The following is a 17897-nucleotide window of genomic DNA, read 5'->3' on the forward strand; positions in this document are numbered from 1 at the left end:
ATATCAAGAAATTCATTTGCCCTAGGTCACACAGTTAATCGCTCTCACAGCCGAACCTACAGACTCCAACTAGATCACATTATTGACCAATGTGAGAATTGCATTTTTTATTGTACCTCCAATTTAAAAATCTTTATGAATTTGATAATGTTACCAATTTCTGCTAAAAGCTAAACTCATTGAAAAAATCAATACATACAAGCATTTTTCCTGTTTCCATATCCCAAGCCTTTACTGTTTTATCATATGATGATGTTATAACTCTAAAAATTAAGCATATTAACAAAAACAACAATCAACATTTTCATTGAAAGAACTCAGACTTAAAATGCTGTTAGTGTAGAAACAATACAAATTTGTCTTTGTGGGGGGAAAAGCAAACAAACACACACCTTCAGTTTTCTGTTAAATTATGTATTCTCCCTACTTCCCAACAATTTAAGATAAATATATTTTGTTTTTATATTTTTGCAAAAACTATAGCCAAAAAAAGGAGTCAGTTGGAAATTTTGAAATAGAAGTTGGAATTTTTCGCACTGGAAATTAACAAAAGAATGCCTTCTATGTAATTTGGAGTGCAGACAGCCTATTCATTTTCATTTCATCCTATTACAAGTTATTTAATTATCACTAATTTTAAAATGCATGTAAAGCAATTACGGTGGGTTTGCTGTTATGAATGTGAAGTATCTTCATTGCTAGTTATTTGCATTTTCAGGAGTTGATATTGCTGCGTAACACCACTGACCTTGCTATGCACAAATACAAAGCCACATTACACAACAAAGCCATTTAATAAAGTTTACTGGAAACTGACAGGTTTTCCTAAGACATTCCCACATATTTGAAATACATTTATTCTGAATGTTAAAGAACATGATAATTATTCTTTATTACCCTAATGGCTTTTCACTTGTTCAGTTTTTGACCAATTTATTACAGTGTCACTGAATATCATTTTATACAAGTTCAACATGAAAATGGATTTAAAATATATTAAAAGAATAAAAGGAACCTAGATGGCAAGGAATTTCATATATTAATCTTCTGACAATTGACAATGTATTTTCTGTTCTTCAGTAGACATCATCTAACACATAAAGGCCATATGTATCAATGCTATTTTTGACTGGAAACAGATAAAGGTCAACAAACTATGAAACTCTGCTTGTCTGTTTAGCAATCTTCAAAAACTCCGGCAACAGCAAAAGGCACTATTAGCATATTTAAAGTGTGGTGACCAAAGTTTTTTCACTACTTTAAATTTTTTTTGTCAATCTTCCAACTTGATTGGAATTGATCTGGACTATGCTCCACTGATAGCAATACCAGGAATAATACCCCGAGAGACATTGCTTGACCTACACATTCAACTGTTTGTGTATTCTACAGCTCTTGTACTGATTAATGTCCATGGCAGGACATTAGATAACAAAATTATAACAGCTGCCTGCAGAGATATAGAATGCTGATAAACAATACAGACAAGACAGAACTTTTTGGAATATATAAATTCCAGTGTCAGAAGAAACCCATGATCCTAGGCTAGTTCACAAATTATTAATTTATACAATGGCATACCTTTACATCTCTCTAAATACATAGAGTTTACAGTCTAATCTAGAAAAGTTGTGTGTCCTGAAGAGCTTGCTCTAACACTCACTGAAGCCAAATGAAAGATTCCCATTCCTTAATGTGCATTGTATCGGGTTCTAAAATAGAAAGTTTTAAGCAGTGTTGGACAAGCTGTTGATGAGAATAAGATCAGAAGAATTCCTGGAAGAAGTGAGTTTTAAGGATCTGAAAGTAGAGAAGGAGCTTTGTAGATATGAGACTGTCCCAAGTGTAGGGCTAGCATGAATGAAAGTGCAGAAAAGAGGGAGGAAAAGAAAGAGATGCAGAGGATAAAGAAAATAGAGAACAAGGGGGAATGAGAAGACATAACAGCAGGGGCCAGTTTATGTTGGACCTTTAAGGTAAGGAAAAGAAGTTTGAATTCACTATAATAAAAGACAGGAAGTCAATGAAGAGACTCGAGGAGGGGATGATACAACTGGAACAGGAGGAGGCAAGATGAGTTCATCCACTTTGTGTAGACTGGAATAGGGAGAGGCAAGGAAGTCCTGAGATGAGAATTTTAAGGCATTTACGACAAAAAATTACTAAGACAAAGGGTTTAGCGGGGGAATAGTGAGGAAAGCTGTACTTCGTTAATATTACTGCAAACAGAAATTACTTACCTTCTTATTATGAAGATAACACTTTGCAGGGTCCTCACTCTTGGGTCTTGTGCCACCAGCACAAGTCATTCAGGAAATTCTCCGTCTTAACATTTATGACTAGGCTGGCTCTGGGATTCCCCCCAGCTGAACCTGCTCCCACTTCACAGGCCCCAAAACATTTCAGATAGTGACTTTCAAGACTGGGAGGCAAGAGCTCCACAACATCTTGCACTGCATAGTAAATACAATAACTTTCTCTGCCCCATGTGGATGGTGAAGAATCCTTCTTCAAAAAAGCAGAATCACAAAATAAATAATGTTCCATTCTCTAAAGACACCATCATCTCATGATTCTTATTCTGGGAGAGTAAAGAGCATGGGGGATGTCTCACAACAGAAAAAATCTAATGTTGAATACTGCTGAAGATAATGTATATAAAACCACGCTTATATATTGTTACGATATAGATATTCAGGCCTGCCTGCAAAGGCCTATACTTTAAGAATTTAGGTGCATTCTTATCACTTAGCTAGTTATAGAGATATAAAAGAAAGAATCAAAAATCACTGTCTGTCTGTGTAATGGCCTTCTCTTACTGTGACAGTCTGCGGCCTTGTTTAGCCATATTAAAATAAGGCAATCTGGGGCTGTTAGGAAGGTGATCCGATCTATCACCTCCAGAGAAAGGGAAGAGCCTAGAAGATGTAAAAGAAAACTTAGTTTCATAGCATCTGTCTCATAAGAACTCACTTATCAATAGACACAGCTGGAAAACCCTTATGTCTGTATAGATGTAGTTGTAAAATCCTCTCTTCTGTATTGTTTTGTATGTTTATTTGCATGGTCTCTGTCTGGTTCTGTGATTAATTATATAGCAGACAGAGGCAATTTTGTTGGGTGTAAACCAGTTAAGGTGGTGGGATACAATTGGTTAAATAACCATGTTACAACATGTTAAGATTGGTTAGTTAAATTTCAGTAAAATGATTGGTTAAGGTATAGTTAAGCAGAATTCAAGTTTTACTATATAGTCTGCAGTCAATCAGGATGTGAGAGAGGAGGAAATGGGAACAGGGATGGGGGAATTGGGATCATGTTTTGCTAAAGGGGGAAATGGGAACAGGGGATGGGAACAGAAACAGGGACACAGGCAAGGCTCTGTGGTGTCAGAGCTGGGAAGGGGGACACTAAGGAAGAAAAATGGAAACATGCTTGCTGGAAGTTCACCCCAATAAACATCGAATTGTTTGCGCCTTTGGACTTCGGGTATTGTTGCTCTCTGATCATGCAAGAAGGACCAGGGAAGTGAGAGGGTGAAGGAATAAACCCCCTAATATCTATTAACAAAGAAATTACACTATGAGCAGAGCTGGCTCTAACATTTTTGCCGCTCCAAGCAAAAAAGAAGAACACCGCCCCGTCGTACCCTCCCATGCGAGTGCCACACCGCCAAAACCCCGCCCCTCGAGTGCCATGCTTCCTGAAACCCCTCCCCCTCCAAGCACCGCGCTGCCCCAAGCCCCCACCCCTCCTCCAAGCGCTGCGCCAGGCCCATCCCCGAGCACCACGCTGCCCGAAGCCCAGCCCCCCGATCACCACACTGCCCGAAGCCCCACCCCGAGCGCCATGCCACCTGAAGGCCCGCCCCCCATCCGAGCGCTGTGCCCTTGCCCTCCATCCAAGCACCGCGCCAGCCCCTGTCCCCCCAGCGCTGCGCCAGCCCCTGTCCCCCCCAGCGCTGCGCCAAGCCCCCGCTCCCCCAGAGCCGGGATGCCAAAACAAAAAAAAAACAACCCTCCAGCGCTGCCCCAATGAACCAAAAAAAAAAAATATCCAAGCATTGCCCTGCCCCAAAATGCCACCCCAAGCATGTGTTTGGTCGTTTGGTGCCTGGAGCCGGCCCTGACTATGAGGCAAGTGTCTGCAAGAAAGAGAGACTTTTTTTTTTTTTTTAAATGAAAGCATAGGTCTCTGGCAGTTATCTGACATGCTGTAAGCTTGCTAGAATCGATGATCTCTAGCAAAATTCCCAGTCAAGTTAATATCTTTTGAAATCATTCTTGAACTAGCAATCTGACACAAAGTCTTAGCTAGATCAGTAAACTAAATTATGGGTAAGTCTACAATCAAAATGCTGCATTGGCACCACTGTAGTGCTTAAGTGAAGACTGTAAGGAGAAGCTGTACTCAAGAGGTGATAGCAATGTTGATGGGAGAAACTCTCCCATTGACATAGCACTATCTACACTGGGGGTTAGGTCAGAATAACTACATTGCTCAAGGGTATGGATTTCTCAAACCCTTTAGTGACATAGTTATACCAACACAAGTCTACAGCATAGACCTGGCCAAAGTTTCTCTCCTTCATTCTGTCAGAGGAGTTTGCTACAATGTGGCAAACACAGTTTGGCTGCTAGTGAACTTCTGTAGGGTCTCAATTTAGGAACCTTTTGTCAAATTCACATCAAATTTGGAAGAAAAATTCTACTTTGGCCTCAGATCTAACATACCAGTTTTGAGGTAATGCCTTTTTTGTGGATTTGAGAGAGGAAACCAATACTGAGCTTAGAATGAGTAGACTGGAACTTTAACTATGTAGTGTAATCATCACAGTCATTTCTGTAAATGCTATTGCTCTAAATATAACAACAGAATACTGTTCCAATACTTGTGTGTCTCATTTCAAACATCTGTTTACACCAAAACAATCATTAATTTTATGGCATTATGGAAGTAATATTAAATGGTCAAAGATAAGCTAACTAGTTTTTCTATCTGTACTTGTTTAACTTCTGTACTTCAACGAGCTGATTTCTGTGTATTTAGAAAAAATTAATTCAATTTCCTCTCTAAAAAATCTATCTATATGGAAGCATCAGAGCAATACTCAGTGTATTTGCCCTGAGTTTCGTTCTGTTTTTTTTTTCGTTTGCTATAAAAGTGTAACACCTAGCAGTCAAATAGCACCACTTTCTCCTCTCTACTTATACTTACATATGAACTACAAATGAAAGGTCACCTTTTGTTATCAGGAGTCAAGCTGCACTCAGAAATGGGAGCTGTGTGTTCTTCTTCAAAGACTTGAACAGGAACACCTTTTTCAACATCCTTAAATAAATCCAAAGGAGCTTGATTAATGACTTTGAAAAGATAAAATACAACATATAAAAGATCTTAAATCAGTGAACTTGGTCTCAGTTGTAGCATCTGAGAATCAGAATGATTATTATTACCTTTATCCATGAAAAAAATGACCTTTCACCTGTTACACAAATCAATTAACAATATTGGTGTCGTGAGACCTGACGTGGTCCTGAGACCACCACTTGACATGCTGACCAATATTGTCTCGTTATGTCCTTTTACTCCACTGTCTGTTTGTATCCACCTGTTGTCTCTTTTCTTATATTTTCACTGTAAGCTCTCTGAGTCAGGGAACACTTTTTGTACAGGGCCTAACACAATGAGAGCCATGAATCACAAATTTCTTCCCAGAGGAAATTGACAAAACACAACTTGACTTTCCCTCTCTGCTTAGCTCATCTTCTCATTCCCTCATACAAATTTCTCTTCCTTCTCTCCCTCACAGACATTTCTAGGCCTGGTCACACTATGCGTTTAAACCGAATTTAGCAGCGTTAAACCGATTTAACTCTGCACCCGTCCACACAACGAGGCCCTTTATATCGATATAAAGGGCTCTTTAAACTGGTTTCTGTACTCCTCCCCGACGAGAGGAGTAGCACTGAAATTGGTATTGCCATGTCAGATTAGGGTTAGTGTGGCCGCAAATCGACGGTATTGGCCTCCGGGCGGTATCCCACAGTGCACCATTGTGACTGCTCTGGAAAGCAATCTGAACTCAGATGCACTGGCCAGGTAGACAGGAAAAGCCCCGCGAACTTTTGAATTGCATTTCCTGTTTGCCCAGCGTGGAGCTCTGATCAGCATGGGTGGCGATGCAGTCCCAAATCCAAAAAGAGCTCCAGCATGGACCGTATGGGAGATACTGGATCTGATTGCTGTATGGGGAGACAAATCTGTCCTATCAGAGCTCCATTACAGAAGACGAAATGACAAAGCATTTGAAAAAATCTCCAGGTTATGATACAGAGTCCACAGCACAGTGCTGTGTGACAAGCGTAACGGAAAGCCAAAGAATCAAATGGACGCTCATGGAGGGAGCGGGGGGGACTGAGGACTCCAGCTATCCCACAGTCCCCGCAGTCTCCGAAAAGCATTTGCATTCTTGGCTGAGCTCCCAATGCCTGTAGGGTCAAAAACGTTGTCCGGGGTGGTTCAGGGTATATCTCGTCAATTTACTCCCTCTACCCCCCGTGAAAAAAAGGGAAAAAAATCGTTTCTTGCCAGTTTTCAATGTCACCGTATGTCTACTGCATGCTGCTGGTAGACGCGGTGCTATGGCGCTGAACAGCAGCATCCCCTCCCCTTCCTTTCCTAATGGCAGACGGTACAAAATGGTGGAAAACTGTCATCAGCCCATGAGTGCTCCTGGCTGGCCTCGGTGAGGTCGGCCGGGGGCTCCTGGGTAAAAATGGGAATGACTCCCTGTCATTCCTGGCAGACAGTACAAAATGCTTGGTAACCATCCTCATCATAGCAGCTGGAGCCTGAGCTCCATCGCGCCCCCCCCCCCCCCGCTTTCGTGTCTAAAGAAAAGATTCTGTACTCCCTGGGCTATCATAGCAGTGGGAGGCTGCGCTCCTCTCCCCCCTACCCTTTAATGTCCTGCCTGGACTATCATAGCAGCTGGAGGCTGCCTTCCCCTCATTTTATCTCACTAAAAAAAGTCAGTGTTTCTTATTCCTGCATTCTTTATTACTTCATCACACAAATGGGGGGACATTGCACCGGTTGCCCAGAAGGGTTGGGGGAGGAGGGAAGCAATGGGTGGGGTTGTTGCAGGGGCACCCTCTAGAATGGCATGCAGCTCATCATTTCTGTGGGATCTCTGGGGCTCTGACATGGAGCGGCTGTGCTCTCTGGCTCTCTAGTAGACTTGCCCCATATTCTAGGCAGGACTGACTCTATTTTTAGACAAAACATAAAGAAGAGAATGACTCGGGGAGTCATTCCCATTTTTGTCCATGCGCCCCCGGCCGACCTCAGCAAGGCCAGCCAGGAGCACCCATGACAGCAGCAGACGGTACAAAATGATTGATAACCGTCATCTCATCGCCAATTTACAATGGCAGACGGTGCAATAGGGATGGTAATCACCTCTGCTACCTTGCAAAGGCAAATGAATGCTGCTGTGTAGCTCTGCAGTACCGCCTCTGTCAGCAGCATCCAGTACACATACGGTGACAGTGACAAAAGGCAAAACAGGCTCCAGGGTTGCCATGCTATGGCATCTGCCAGGGCAATCCAGAGGAAAAAGGGCACGAAATGATTGTCTGCCATTGCTTTCACGGAGGAAGGATTGAGTGATGACATTTACCCAGAATCACCCGCAACACTGTTTTTGCACCATCATGCATTGGGATCTCAACCCAGAATACCAATGGGCAGGGGAGACTGCGGGAACTATGGGATAGCTACGGGATAGCTACCCACAGTGCAACACTCCAGAAATCGACGCTAGCCTCTGTACATGGATGCACACCAAAGAATTAATGTGCTTAGTGTGGCCATGTGCACTTGACTTTATACAATCTGTTTTACAAAACTGGTTTATGTAAAATCGGAATAATACCATAGTGTAGACATACCCCTAGTCTGCTCTCCTCCAATCCCTCCATTGCCCCGTGATGCCATCCCATTCCCTGCTTTCCCTTGTGCACACTTTAATCCCCTCCCTTCTCTTCTCCACGACTTCTCACTCTCCTCTCTTTTTTCTTACTATGCAAGCATGCTTTAGTCTCTCCTATCTTAAAGAAACCACGTTTGATCCCACTTGCCTCTCCAACTACCACTTCATTTAATCTCTAACCTCATTAAACACACTGTTACAGTCACTGTCTGGAGTGCCTCTCCTCCAATTTCACCAGGTCCTCTCTAGCCTTCACATCCAAGCTACACATATTCTTTTTGCATAACTTCTCTGAAATACGGCTTTTCCTATCCATCCACACAGCCAAAACATTTCTCCAGGCTCTCAGACCATCTCACGTCTCTCTTATTATAACATTAATCTGGCCCTGCTCATATCCATTCAGAATTCTGCTGCAATCATCTTCCTAGCTTTATTGCATCAAACATAGTTACTTGTTTCACTTTCAAGGCCCTTCATGTCCTATCCCCACCCTACATCTCTCTCATAGGGTGACCAGACAGCAAGTGTGAAAAATTGGGATTGGAGGTGTGTGTGGGGATAATAGGCACCTATATTAAGACAAAGCCCCAAATATTGGGACTGTCCATATAAAATCAGGACCTCAGGTCACCCTAATCTGCTCTAGGCCAATGGGAGTTGCTGGAAGCAGCGGCCAGTAAGTCCCTCAAACCGCACCGCTTCCAGCAGCTCCCATTGGCCCGGAGCAGCAATCCGTGGCCAGTGGGAGCCACAATCAGCCAGACCTGCGGATTGGGCAGGTAAACACACCGTCTCGTCCCATCAGGGGCTTTCTCTACACAAGTGGCAACCGCTGTTTGAGAAACCCTGCACTAGGCAAATATCTAGATGAATTGATGTACCCACTGGAAGAACCTCTGCATACCTTCAGGGTACATGTGCCTCTGGTTGAGAACCACTGATTTAGATCATGTGTACTGTGCCTTATTAATTTGTGTTTTCCAAAGGATGTGTGCACTGCCAGTGAAATACTTTCTAGTCACAAGAGGAATTCCAAATACTTTCTTAGATACACATTTGATACCTACTCATTCAAAAGAAACAGAGACTTCAAAGGGAACTGAGAGTTTCCCTAGCTCTTTGTTATCAAACCTGGTCTTTTATGAATCCTAACTGGCCCAGCTACTCCTACAGAAGAAGGAAATCAGAGTTGTCCTGACAAAGTGGAAGTTATCAGGATAAATGAACCATTGTCTCTCTTATGTGTTGCTTATAAGGAAGCCCTCAACATTCAGGTAGATTCTCTTAGCTCCTGACAAAAAATATCTCAAGAAGCGCTGGATAAAAATTTTCTTACACAACTATGCCCAAGATAAGCAAGTCACATCAGACAGTACTAATTTTCCATACTTGAAGAAAAAAATATTCAATACATTATATTCTCTTTTCAATGAACAGGCTTTCACGTGTCCCCTCCATCTAGTTTACTTAAGGAAGATTCTGCAATTACCTTATTATTTTCTTGTTTTGATTTAAATCTCTTGACATGCAAGTTTGGTACCATAGGTTTTCACTTAAAATAGAAGAATCTATACTTTACAAATTTCAGTTCTGTGATAGGATGAGGAGTGAGTATATAGTTCTGACAATGTGATGGAATTATCAACATTAAATTGTGAACATCTTAATGATCCACTTGGTTGGACACATTTATTTACTGTCTTGCCTCCTACAAATATTTTCTTAAACATCATCATTGTAATCATGATTATTTGCTTTGAAACCTATCAAAAAGGGAGCGGCTCTTCAGTTGTTTCATGGGAGAAGCTAAAGATGGAATGAGTCTAGTCTCTTGGACACCATGGAAGTGCTGAACACTGTGGATGCCGGAGCTGACCCCAAGTTAAGCTTTGTTCTTCATCTGTTCCCAAACGTTCATTAGAAAATTTCTTAACGTGTCATAATGGAAGCTAAGCATGATATCTGGATAAAAGTGCAGCACTAAAGATCTCTTTATAGCACCATAGCCTCTCCGCCTGTATTCACAACATTAAGGCATTACCATCCCGTAATACCAGCTTCAGTAGGAAGTGTTTGAATCAAGTTACAAACCAGTTCATATATGCCAGGCATAATGAATTGTCAGCTGCTCATATGAATGTCAGGTATAGTACTTATCTAAGAATAAGGATCTGGGCCATCTTTTAGAACAGACTGAAATAAATAACCTTCACATCACATCACATCAGCCAGGGTTCCTGTGTGCCTCAGTTCAGGTAACCCTGGTTGCTGTAACCAATCTGGTTGGAATTTTGTGGAAACCCTGGGCAACTTCATAAAACTGGCTAAGGGCATCAGAACAGATAGACTCGACTTCATTGCAAACAAAAGGCAACACATGCAAAGTGTAAAAAACATTACGCCGTTGCTGATAGCTAAATCTAGTGCCTATAGTGCATAATCCTTGATTCCCACTATTCTCTAAGAAAGACTGTACGCATCAAACAATGTGATGGTGAGCAAAATGAACCTCCGGATCAAAAGAAACCAAAAATAGTATAACAAGCCATTGTTGTGAAGTATTTTATTCAAAGAGCTAGAGCGCTGATCCAGCAAAACTCTTAAGCATGTGCTTAAGTCCACAGCTATTCAGCACTTTAAATGCATGTCAAAATCCTACTGAAGTCAATAGGGTCTACATACATAAGTTCTTTGTTGAGTCAGAGACTAGGTTCAGGCAATTAATGAGGAAAAAACATGACAATTAGGGAAAAAAACTCATTAACACTATAAAAGCAGCACAAGATGACATTCCCACTGAAAAAAGTCAAAATGGAATGTTTTTTTCCCAGAAAGAGTTGACATATTATATAATATTGTAGTAGAGCTCTCCTTCACTAGTGTGTAAGAACATTCATCTCCAGGTGCTTACATGGAACACTGCTGAATGTCAAAGAATATGTTAAAAGTATGGAATAGGAGCGTTGCCACTGTAATTGTACCTGTGAAACAGTTCAGTTATTTTACAGACTGAATAAAAAGCTGTTTAGAAGGTCAATTTATGACTCACTCAACTGCCATACTTACACGACATTTCTTGCTTGGTTTAGACATTATTATGGCGTGACTATTGAATTGTTTTAGATTCATGACATACCCAGAGTTTCACTGTTCTGTCATAAGAGCAAGAAAGAATTTTTGTATCTTCAAAGCAGAAATGGCAGGAGCTCACAGTATCACAGTGCCCTCTCAAAATTTTAAAGTGAATCTGTAAATGAACAGAACAAAGATAAAGTACTTTTTATCTTATATAATAAATCCTTCTTGTTGACAAGTTAGTCCTCAAGAGATAGTCTGAAAGTAATAACCCGATTAAAATATTTTAGTTCCTGCTGTTTGAGAGCATTCACACTCATCTTTCTCTGTTATTAGATTGCAGTTGATTTGGCAGATCACAGCAACACTTTTTTTTAAGCACCTGTTTGTACATGACAAAGATCTTGCTCTTCTTTAAGTTTCAAAAAATCTATTTTGATTCTTGAAGTACCTTGTATACACTGTATGACTGAAATATGACCATTTATATAATTAATATTGCCACTGTTAGACAACTGCAACAAATCTTACATAAAGTATGTCATGTAAGGTATCAATGGAAAAGTTATAATCTATCAAATATGATTATCCTGTTTGTCTGCAAGTATCATCTTTGCATCTAAAAGTATGAATATTGACTGTATTTCAAATGTGTTGATGGCCTATTAAGGAACAGTAAACTCTTAATGAGCCACAGACGAAGCTTGTCCTCATCCCATGAGCCTTTCTGCGGACACTTTAGCCAGAACATGGGTAACAGCCATTCCTATGAGTCATCGAAGCATGCAAGGGCATGTGACCAACGGTAGATCAGCCACTGGGGCTGTGGGGCCCATGCCCAGGGGCCTGGAGACCCAGATGGGTGGGAAAAGCCCCACTGCCCTGACCCTGCTCCCTCCCAGGAAGCAGCACTGGGGGAGGCAGTGGGGGAAACCCCCAGAGCCCACCAACCCCATCAGCAGCCAGGAGCCGGGGTGGGGAAAGTTCCAGCATCAGGACTCCTGCTGCAGCCACAGGACTGGAGTTCTCAGACAGCTTGTCTGGTTTTGGGGCCACAGTGGTGGAAGAGCAGAATGGGGAGACCCTCAGTGGAATAGGGGTGGGGCCTTGGCAGAAGGGGAAGAAAGGGGTGGGCCCACGGGCAGGGTCACATGTGGAGGGGGGAGGAACAGGGACAGGACCACAAGTGGAAGGGGTGGAGAGGGCCCCCCCACTTGCTCTGGCCCAGGACCCCAGGAAACCTTAATCTGCCTCTGTATGTGATCCTGGACTCCATCTTGTGCCTGTAATTTTCCACAAACTAAGACTGAGAGAAGTTCCCTCCACATGGGAGAAGGTATAAAAACCCCTGGAAGCATCTCCATTTTTCCTGCTCTGATCCTTGGACTATGGACTTACACTAAGGCCATGGCTACACTAGAGAGTTGCAGCGCTGGTGAGGGGGTTACAGCGCTGCAACTTAGGGCTGGTCCACACTACAGGGGGGAAATCGATCTTAGATACGCAACTTCAGCTACGTGAATAACGTAGCTGAAGTCGAATATCTAAGATCGGATTACTCACCCGTCCACACCACGCGGGATCGATGTTCGCGGCTCTCCCTGTCGATTCCGGAACTCCGTTGGGGTTGATGGAGTTCCGGAATCGATATAAGCACGCTCGGGGATCGATATATCGCGTCTAGATTAGACATGATATATCGATCCCCGAGCAATCGATTTTAACCCGCCGATACGGCGGGTAGTCTGGACGTGGCCTTAGGATATGGCCACACTTGCAAAGCACGGCCAGCACTGCAACTCCCTGATTGCAGCGCTGGCTGTACAGCCGGTCGAGCCTCGGGTGTAGCGATTCCAGCACTGGTGATCCAGCGCTGGTCAGCAAGTATGGACCCCACCAGCGCTTTTATCGACCTCCGGGGTATAAGGAGGTATCCCAGAATTCCTGTCCACAACAAACCGGAAGAAAGGGGGAGCTCGGAGTTCAGCCAAACTGCTTATTTAAAAAACAAACACAGCTCCTGTTTGCTGAGCAAGCGGAGGCAGGCAGCGGAATTACTTTGGAATGTTCACAGCTGTTTGCTTGAAGAGAGAAACAGCAGGCTCACAGGGCAGAGGAGGAGGAAGTCCATGTTGAGCAGATGCTTATCTGGTCTGACGGCTATTTAGGAGTGCATAATTTGCATTTAGTGAATGAGAGAGGGGTGGGGGAAGGGGTCAGAACTTTTAAAATGATTGAAGGTAGGCACTGTGTGTCTTCCAGTCCTTACAACTTGCAAGGCACGGAGCTGAGAACAGTGTCAGCTCCAAAAATCCAATCTCTCTGTCTCTCCCACGCTCCCTGTCACATTCCACCCCACCCCCCTCTTTTGAAAAGCACGTTGCAGCCACTTGAATCCTGGGATAGCTGCCCACAATGCACCACTCCCAAGAGTGCTGCAAATGCTGCAAATGTGGCCACACTGCAGCGCTGGTAGCTGTCAGTGTGGCCACGCTGCAGCGCTGGCCCTACACAGCTGTAACTACCAGCGCTGCAAAACTGTAAGTGTAGCCATGGCCTAAAAGGAGCATTCCAACCAATGGACTGAGGACCTTCCAGTCTTTTGGAAGTTACCAGAGTCTTTACAAACCAGCAGTCTGTAATATCATTGCTTCAAACCTGATATAAAAACTTTGAAAATAGCATATATATTTATCTTCCTTAACCATTTTAACTCTGCTCTCTTCTTCTCTCTTATAAATAAACCTTTAGATATCAGATACTAAAGGATTGGCAACAGTGTGATTATTGGGTAAAATCTGAATTATACATTGACCTGGCTGTGTGGGCTGATCTCTTGGGAATAAAAGAACCCTTAAAGGAGCACATGGGCAGCCTGCTGGTAGCAAAGAGGAGTTAGGCTGGCGATACTTTCCACGGATAGGGGAAGGTGGTGGAAGAAAATATCTAGTCCCAGCTGTCCCCAACCAGCAGCCTCTGGCATGTATTGGCCCTATATGAACAGGGCAGTCTGCAGCTCATCCCAGTAGTGCTCCTACTGATTCCCCCCAACTCCTGATGCACTGAGATATCCTCTCTCCCCCGCCCCCCAGACCTGCCTCAGGCACTAAGACCCCCCCACACACACTCTCAGTATCCCCCCCCGCACTGAGACACACACATCCCGTCTCTCACCCACCCTGCTCTTACCCCCCCCCCCGCAGACAGAAACACCCCGCCCCCGCCAGCTGTCACCCCCTCTCCCAGACACTGACACTCTCCCCCCGTCTCTCACCCACCCCCACCACTGGGACCCCTCTGGGCGGCCGGCCCCCGTCCCCCCCCGGTCTCTCAGCCAGGCACCGCCTTCCCCCGGGAAGGAAGCCGTCCGCTCCCCGCCCCCACCTTGGCGAGCCTGTCCTGGTCGCCTAAGCAGCTCTCCGGCTGGGAGGGCCTGGGTAGGGGAGGCTCCTCCAACGCCAGCGGGTCCCCCCCGCCGCTGGCCCCGGCCATCTCCACGGCTCCGAGGTAACCGCCGCTCACGGGAGCCCCTAGCGTCACGCTGCCCCCGCGAGAGCCGGCAGCGGGGACCGCACGCACCACCAGCCGCGCGCCCGCGCCTCGCGGGGATCCCGGCGCCTTCCCAACACTGGAGCAATTAACCCACCGCTAGGACACCGCAGGCCGCTTCTCGCCCGCCCGGCCTCTGACCCTCAGCAGCGGCTGCTGGCCCCAGCCCGCAGGGCACCGGCTTCGACTCTCCCACGCAGCCAGGAGCAGCGCCGCAGCCCGCCCGGCCGCCCCCCTTGCAGTCAGCGCGGTGCAGCTGTGACCTGGGGCTGACAGGGCAGCTGGACACGGGCTGGCGGCGCCGGGGGGGCCGCAAACCAAGCTGTCAAGGGGCCTCCAAACGGCCCAGAGCTCCCCATCTCGGCTCTAGCTGTAAAGTCAAACCTTACAGGGCGAAGGGTTCCCACATCAGTACCTGGCTGCTTGGTGCCTGGAGTCCTGGGCTTGAGCCACTCACATATTCAAGATCCGTGCTGTTGGACACGGTCACTACAAGCATCAGGCGTTAAGTCGCAAGCACTAAACGGTGCTATCCTTGTAAATAACTTCTAAATAAATATATATATTTTTAAAGAGGGGAGTATTTAGATGAAGATACACAAAAAAATGATTACGTGGAGCATGAGGCCTAGAGGCTTTGTTGGCATAAGTTTAGGACAGCTGCATAATTCACTTGTCTTCACTTCTTGGGTAGGGCATGTAACATCCCAAATTCAGTCCAACCATGTCCTTTCATCACACCATCATCTAGTCTAATTTCTCAATAACAAGGTCACAACCTCAATGCAAGCTGCACCTGGATGTTGCCCAAGATCTCCCCCACCTAAAAGGGCTTCAGCCTACTTGGTAATTGGCTTCCTCTAGGATAGTGTTTCCCAAACCTATGAAGGAAGGCTGAAAGAATTGGGTTTGTTTAGTTTGGAAAAGAGAAGACTGAGAGGGGACATGATAGCAGTTTTCAGGTATCTAAAAGGCTGTCATCAGGAGGAGGGAGAAAACTTGTTCACCTTAGCCTCCAATGATAGAACAAGAAGCAATGGGCTTAAACTGCAGCAAGGGAGATTTAGGTGGACATTAGGAAAACGTTCCTAACTGTCAGGGTAGTTAAACACTGGAATAGATTGCCTAGGGAAGTTGTGGAATCTCCATCTCTGGAGATATTTAAGAGTAGGTTAGATAAATGTCTATTAGGGATGGTCTAGACAGTATTTGATCCTGCCATGAGGGCAGGGGACTGGACTCGACCTCTCGAGGTCCCTTCCAGTCCTAGAGTCTATGAGTCTATAAACTTGGGATGCTGCTTGTGTAGGGAAAGCCCCTGGTGGGCCGGGCTGGTTTGTTTACCTGCCGCGTCCACAGTTCCAGCCGATCACAGCTCCCACTGGCCACGGTTCGCTGCTCCAGGCCAATGGGGGCTGTGGGAAGCAGTGCGGGCCGAGGGACATACTGGTTGCCGCTTCCAGCAGCCCCCATTGGCCTGGAGCAGCGAACCACAGCCAGTAGGAGCCACAATTGGCCGGACCTGCAGACGCGGCAGGTAAACAAACTGGCCCAGCCTGCCAGGGGCTTTCCCTACACAAGCGGAGTCCCAAGTTTGGGAAACACTGCTCTAGGACTAGGGAAGCTCACTCCATCCCTTTTTATTGCTGTTCGGCCCTGCCTCCACTGCACCTTTTATACTCTCACCTGCACTGTGCTCTCAACATTGGAAAAGTGCTGTTTAGAGTGGAGCTGGCTGCCAGGACCCACTGCTCACAGCTCTCTGCCAGCTGCTTTGCCTTCTTTAAATGGAGTTTCTGCAGACGTAAGGAAAGAGGTACAGGGAAATGCATCAAGGCTCCCTTCACTGCTTATCTTGCAACTCCTTTAATCATTGGGCATACTCATTACTCCTTATTCAGAAGCATTTATTTGCTGTTAAATTTTTACAATATACGAATTAGAAATGTGTGGCCACAAAAGTTACAGGGTTGGAGTCAGGAAAGAAATGAGCTGGTTTGGGGGTCAAGGGAAAAGAAAGATTGAAATCCCTGTTCTATTAATGCACCGTTGAAAACGGCTTCTCTGATTTACAAAGTATCAGAAGGGTAGCCGTGTTAGTCTGGATCTGTAAAAGCAGCAAAGAATCCTGTGGCACCTTATAGACTAACAGACGTTTTGGAGCATGAGCTTTCGTGGGTGAATTCCCACTTCCTCAGATGCATCTGACGAAGTGGGTATTCACCCACGAAAGCTCATGCTCCAAAGCGTCTGTTAGTCTATAAGGTGCCAAAGGACTCTTTGCTGCTTTGATTTACAAAGACGTACTTCTGCAAAAACAAGTTGGATATATGATGACTTAAGAAATTAAAGGGGCACTGTTAATTTGAAAACTCATTAATTTTAAAGACATTTAAAAAGTTTCAAAGACCACACCTGCTCCTAAATCTTTCTGCCAATTTTCTAGGATGGCAATCAGATTTTCGTATCTTTTAAAATATTCTTCTCCTATATTACTATATGAAGAGACCCACGTGAACAAAACTAGGAACGGACTGTACAGAGAAAATAACTATACAAAAAGTGCTGCCAAATGTACAGGTAAACAAATTGAAAAAGTTAATATTTTTCTCTAATCCTGTCAAATTATACTAATCCAAGAAATTGTGTGTCACACTGGTAGATTAAAAAAACAGAAACAATGACTTTTTATCTTCATGGCATTTTTAATTTTTTAAAATAATCAGTGAGAGGTAATTCTAAATGGAAAGGATTGAGAATTGGTGTCTGATTTTATAGGAGCCATTTTTTCCCTCTGAGAGAAGCAGATCTTGAGGCACTGATTTTTATAACAATACTGTACTACTGGTAGTGTACCAAAAAAATCTGTTTACTATACTTAAGAGTTTACTTTTAATTTTTTTTTTATTCTGCTGCTTCATTTACCCACTCTTGTAATCCAGACAGCATTCCAAATCCACATTTGTTACTAACTTTTTCCCTTTCTATAAAGTTCCCTCTTAATTGCTAAATTTAAATTACAAAACCTAAATCAACACTATACCACCTTACTCTAAATCCAATGACCTATTAAAAAGACTGAATGCTGAAAATTTACTTTATTTTTAGCTAGTCCAATACAACATCATCTAAAACCTTGAGCTTGTTTGATTTTTTTTGTTAGCAATTGCAAATGGAGAACATTCTTTTAGTCTCATAATAAATCATGATGAGCTGGTTTTAACAGCTTGATCCATTCAAGGAGGTCAGACAGTCATGTGGTTCAGTATTATTT

At 44.1% G+C, this 17897-nt stretch overlaps 1 protein-coding gene across 1 annotated transcript in view; it reads right to left on the reverse strand.

The window, feature by feature from the left end:
* WDR88 (WD repeat domain 88) overlaps nt 1-14626 on the reverse strand; it is a 33995-nt gene extending 19369 nt beyond the window's left edge. Inside the window, exons 1-4 of the mRNA XM_050922201.1 lie at nt 14459-14626; nt 11136-11246; nt 5243-5331; nt 200-263 (exon numbers count right to left, since the gene is read on the reverse strand). Coding sequence (XP_050778158.1) covers nt 200-263; nt 5243-5331; nt 11136-11246; nt 14459-14566 — 372 coding nt within the window. The 5' untranslated portion in view covers nt 14567-14626. The remainder of the gene's footprint in view (nt 1-199; nt 264-5242; nt 5332-11135; nt 11247-14458) is intronic.
* Nucleotides 14627-17897: the final 3271 nt, after the last annotated feature.

This window comes from Gopherus flavomarginatus, chromosome 14 (assembly GCF_025201925.1).
Source record: "Gopherus flavomarginatus isolate rGopFla2 chromosome 14, rGopFla2.mat.asm, whole genome shotgun sequence".
Lineage (NCBI taxonomy): Eukaryota > Metazoa > Chordata > Testudines > Testudinidae > Gopherus > Gopherus flavomarginatus.